Below are 5000 nucleotides of genomic sequence, written 5' to 3'. Positions count from 1 at the left end.
TACTAGATTAGGTCTACTGAACATATTTCAAATTACTAAATTACGAATGGGTGAGCTTGTATACAAACATCAAAATAACCTGTTTCCTGATATTTATGACTCCTATTTTCCGAACAGCAGAAAGGCCCATCGATATTGTACACATTCAAGATCAAACCAAAATCTGTTTATACCTCGGCCAAGAACTAATTATGGAAAATTCAGTTTTAGATTTGCCGCAGCCGTTAATGGAAATAAAAGACCTTCTATACCGTCTATTTTATTTTATTTCTTGGGTTCGACAACATAGTCTATCATGTCTTCCTGCTATTTAAAATTAATATCAATATCTTGTATTCAATGCTAGATTAGGTGTGCGAACACCATTAACCCTGTGGGTTTTCGCTCACAAACCTCCACATTTCTGTAAAATGTATTAATTTGTGTTGTATGTATGGAAATAAAGAACCCTATCAAACATATGAGGACAAGCATCTAAAGAATAGAATGCATTAACGACGACAAGCACTTTTATTTTCGCTGTAAGTGCCATCACTGCTTCAGAAAAAACAACGAGCCACCTATTTAAGCTAGCAATGTGTCTTGTGTCTGGAGGTGTTGTGGAACTGTGGAACTTACACTTAAAATATGTGAATGTTCCTTGTTTGAAAGGTAAAAACCTAAAACGAGGAGGCTTCGTTTGACTGAATGAACAACAGCACAACTCGCACCTTGCTTGGCAAATTTACGCTTTGTGTACAACAAATTCGGATCTGGATCAATTAGAAAACTGTATTTCCCTGGAATGATGTATTCTTCGGCTCTTAAAAAAGCAATAGCAACAAAAAGAAAAACAAGAGCATTTTTTTATTTCTTCAAACAGATGATAATGATGAAACGATGTAAGCTTACCTTAAAATTTTAAATTTACCTCTTAACAGGTTGAGTTTTAGTACGTAAAGCCTAAGCAGAATCGCTGCAACATTTCGGCCAAAACCGTAGCTCATCATTTTCTAATACCGATGACCTTCTCGCACTTTTAAGTGCCAGAAGAAGAACCAGGAATGTAGATCTTCGCACGTCGATCGTTCTTTTTCTCCTCCCCTAGGCCTTCTCAAAATACTGATCCTACAACGCCTCGATGTCATGTTTGGCCGCTAACTCGACCCAGGTTGGCCCGGCGCCATTTGTGAATTTGGTGTAGAGCGAGGATGATCGACTCCGCCGCCGGAAAGGGAATTAGGTACAGCTCGAATACCATTATGATATCTTTTTAGACGATCTTCAGTGAAAAGATTCGGCATTCATGATTTTTGGGTCAACTCTCTGCTTAGCGTCGGACGTTTGATAGATGGAAGCCAAAACGCAGTTTAAGAGCCGTCGGTGCTTGAAGATGAGATTCCACAGAATCATGAAAATCGCAGTAAAAGGACAAAATTGAAAATATAATATTTCAGTGAGCCAGTTTCTTTTCTCATAGTTGGACACAAACAAACATGAATATAATCTGAGAGAATCTTTTCAGATGCAAATTACTATATCCCTGTCGAATTAGCATTAGCATTTGGTATGTGCTTGTCCATGTCCAACCATCAGGATATGCAATTCTGGCATATTTATAATCATGGTGTTGGTAGTAATACACACAAAATAAGATTAAGTAACTGCTAGGAAACCCACAGTAGCAGATGTAAACCCAACATCTGTATCCTGAGGGTAGTTCAAACATGAACAGCAAATGAACTGTAGGGGAATTTTACATGAATTCTGTATTTCTGCAAGTTTTTACCACAACAAAATGCGATTCGTTTTGCTTTTTTTTCACAAGATTAACTCTTGCTTCATATGTTACAAACTAAAACGTAACACTTAGCTTGGTTACAAGTGTTTTTAGTTCTTAAAAATGCATGTGTCCAAAATCGTACCTTGCGAACATCATTTTGTGCTGCTGTGCTCAGTATTCGAGAAGAATGAAGTGATAGTGTGATTTTCCCCTTGAAAAATAAAGCAGTTCAAACCGTGACATTTAACACGGAACAGTGTTTTTTTCTATTAATTATGGATGAGGTTTGTTTCTTTTTTTCATTTTTAGATACTAGAGATGATCAGGCAAAATAAAGCGAAAGACCTACCTATTGAAGCCACTTCAATACAGCAGAACAAAAGTGCAGTTTGCAGCATTCAGTAGCAGCAAGAACTAACCAAATGCAAATGAAGGCATACTTCATACCCCTGATGTACTTTGATGAAAATGTCCATTGGAGGAGGGTGATTTCCAGACCACAACATTAAAGTATAAAATAAACGCACCCACCCCCATGGCAACTTGAGCCAAGTTTGGAGAGTTTGGATCTCAAGCCTCAAGTCAGGGGGACGAACTCTGGTAGAGATGATGATGAAGGCAAGACACTGCTCAAGAGATAAAGTTACAACGAAAACCTGTCCCATCACTCTATCTAAGAAAAGGCTTATATTCTACTTGCTTTGAGAGTTACCTACTGACTTGTACTGGGGGTCTTGGCCAAATAAGCCCTTGTTCTTAGTTTGGAAGAGTGCACTTAGAAGAGTGACAGAGGCTATTGTGAGCCACCAACTGACAGTCTTTTTCTGGACAATTTTTATGACAAATATTGTTTAAGGGAAAATTGTATACAAATTGTACGTTGGTATCGCGTACTCAGTGCCTCGGGCTCGTGGAGCTGTGCACTGGAGTTTGCCAGGTTCAACCACAAAGTGAACTATACCGGGTAGGCGGGCTGGTTTATCACGTTTATTGTACCAGGATATGAACAAACAGCACTTATGGTGGAAATTAAAGGAAAAGACAATGGTTTAATCAGTCCCAGATTAAAAATTAACCAAGAGTTTATTTCGCTACTCCCAAATGCTATTCAACGCTGATGTTCAACAAAACTTTACATTAGAAGAAGTCAATCCTGAAAAACAAAAAGAAGCAAAAGAAACTTTCACCAAAAAGTTGAAAACATGAAACAAACGTTTACGCTAATCCTTGATTAAGTTAATCGGCTTTCGAACAACCGGGCCTACTTCTAGGTTTTTTTTTTCATACCTTTTTCCTCGTTTTCTTTTAGGTTTTCTCTAAACTTAGCGTTAATCGGCTTTTGAACAACCGGGCCCTAGTGTAAAAAAAAGATACTCCGAAAATTTTCTTCCATCATCCATAGGCCCACACATCTCACACAGGTCCCTAACATCCAAATCTCCTCAGGTCCACATGTCCACAGCACGTACTGTCCACTCATCTGTAGGGCCACAGGTCACACGTGCACATGCCAAAGAGTAGGTACCCCTGTCTACAGGTCCACATGCCCACATTTCCACACTTCCCCAGGTCCTCAGCTTGACAGGTCCACATGTCTACACTTCACTTTCCACATGTCTACACTTCCTCAGGTCCACGTGCCCACATGTCCACACTTCCAAATGTTCACATGCCCAAATGTTCACACTTCCAAAGGTCCACATGCCCACACTTCCAAAGGAACACAGTTCTACATCATGTATTGTCCTATCCGTATGTCCACAGGTCTACACGTCCACATCTCTACAAGCCCACACGTCACCTGTGCATACGTCCAATATGCGCACATGTGTCCACATATCCACAGTTTCTTTGATTGTGAGCAGAGTAGGGGAAAGTTGTGTTGCAGTTGCGATTGTCAGTTACTGTCATTTCCTTTGTCACGAGCACATTCTCCATCTCAGTGAAGAAAGAAGGTTACAACTATATACAGAAAATGCAAGGGGTGACAGGCCGCACAGTCCCTTCCGGTGTGAAAAATATTTCGAAACCTTTTATATTTTTGCTCTGACGAGCAGAGGGTTTTCCTTTCTTAGATGAAAGGATAAGTGGTTGCTTGACTATCTGGCGTCAGTGATTAGGTGCCATTTTTTGAGTAACGCTTCTTTTAAGTTAGATATTGATGGTTGATATTGTGTTACAAAAGGCAAGATTTTTTTCATTTTTTGTTGTTGTAGCCCTTCCTGTAAAATTTTATTCCTGATAGGGTTTTCTCTATTAGATTGCGTGGGTAAACTTTGTTCAGCAAGTGTTTCTCCTTGAACGTAGTCTCTGAGGAGTTTGCTGTAAGGATTCTTCAGCATTCGCCCTTCGCGAATCCATCTTTAACACTTGGTGGGTGGCACGAGGTAAAATGTGTGTACTGGAAGGTTTCCATAGCCTTGAAATGTGTCTTGATATCAAGGATCGACTGTTCCTTGAATCTGTTGCCTCCGTATATAACGGTGTCTAGGAATACAGTCTCGATGTCAGAGTTATCGGCCGTTAATTTTATAGTTAAGTGATGTGAATTTGCTTGCTCACGTACGTTCCATGGGGAAAAGATGTCATCAATGACCGCTTAAAAATTACAGTAATTAAGGGAAGTAATTTTAGGGACTTTGACAACTGACCGCTAAATATGGGTTGAGCGCTTAATACAGGACTGTCTTCCTGATACTCGTCTTAAGGGAGGATTAGCGTTCATAGCCTGCAGAGTAAACGTTTCTTGTCTGTTACCTACCACCCGCTACCTGTTACCCGTTACCTTTTACCTGTCACATGTTACCCGTTACCCGTTACCTGTTCCCCGTAGAAAAGACCTGCCGCGTTTTCTACACTCATAAAGTAACTAACGCGGACGTTCGAAAGGCATTTTGCCGAAGCCTTGGGCAAGATTTCCCTAGACAATTTGATTCTTGTGACTTTAAAAATGTCTTTTTTTAAATTTTAAATAATGCAACTTTAAACATGTGATAATGAAAGAACTCCAAGTCCGAAGTGAGTTTTGAGTGAGTGTTTTGTCATTTTGCTTCAAACGTTTGTCCAATATAAAGTGCTCAAAAAAGGAAGAAAAGATTTAAAGACAGGTAGGAGGATATTGAGTGCTCGACTCCGGATCGAGTGGTCCAGGTTCGGGTCCTGGCCGGGAACATTGTGTTGTGTTCTTGGGCAAGGCACTTTACTCTCACGGTACCTCTTCTACCCAGGTGTATAAATG

At 40.0% G+C, this 5000-nt stretch overlaps 1 protein-coding gene across 1 annotated transcript in view; it reads left to right on the top strand.

Moving 5' to 3' along the window:
- LOC138025188 (uncharacterized) overlaps positions 1–2815 on the top strand; it is a 16242-nt gene extending 13427 nt beyond the window's left edge. The window contains exon 6 of the mRNA XM_068872382.1: positions 2072–2815. Within this exon, the coding sequence (XP_068728483.1) occupies positions 2072–2167 (96 nt within the window). The 3' untranslated portion in view covers positions 2168–2815. The remainder of the gene's footprint in view (positions 1–2071) is intronic.
- The last annotated feature ends 2185 nt before the right edge of the window (positions 2816–5000 follow it).

The sequence above is a fragment of the Montipora capricornis genome, chromosome 12 (assembly GCF_036669925.1).
Source record: "Montipora capricornis isolate CH-2021 chromosome 12, ASM3666992v2, whole genome shotgun sequence".
Classification (NCBI taxonomy): domain Eukaryota; kingdom Metazoa; phylum Cnidaria; class Anthozoa; order Scleractinia; family Acroporidae; genus Montipora; species Montipora capricornis.
This window is presented reverse-complemented; position numbering and strand designations above follow the sequence as displayed.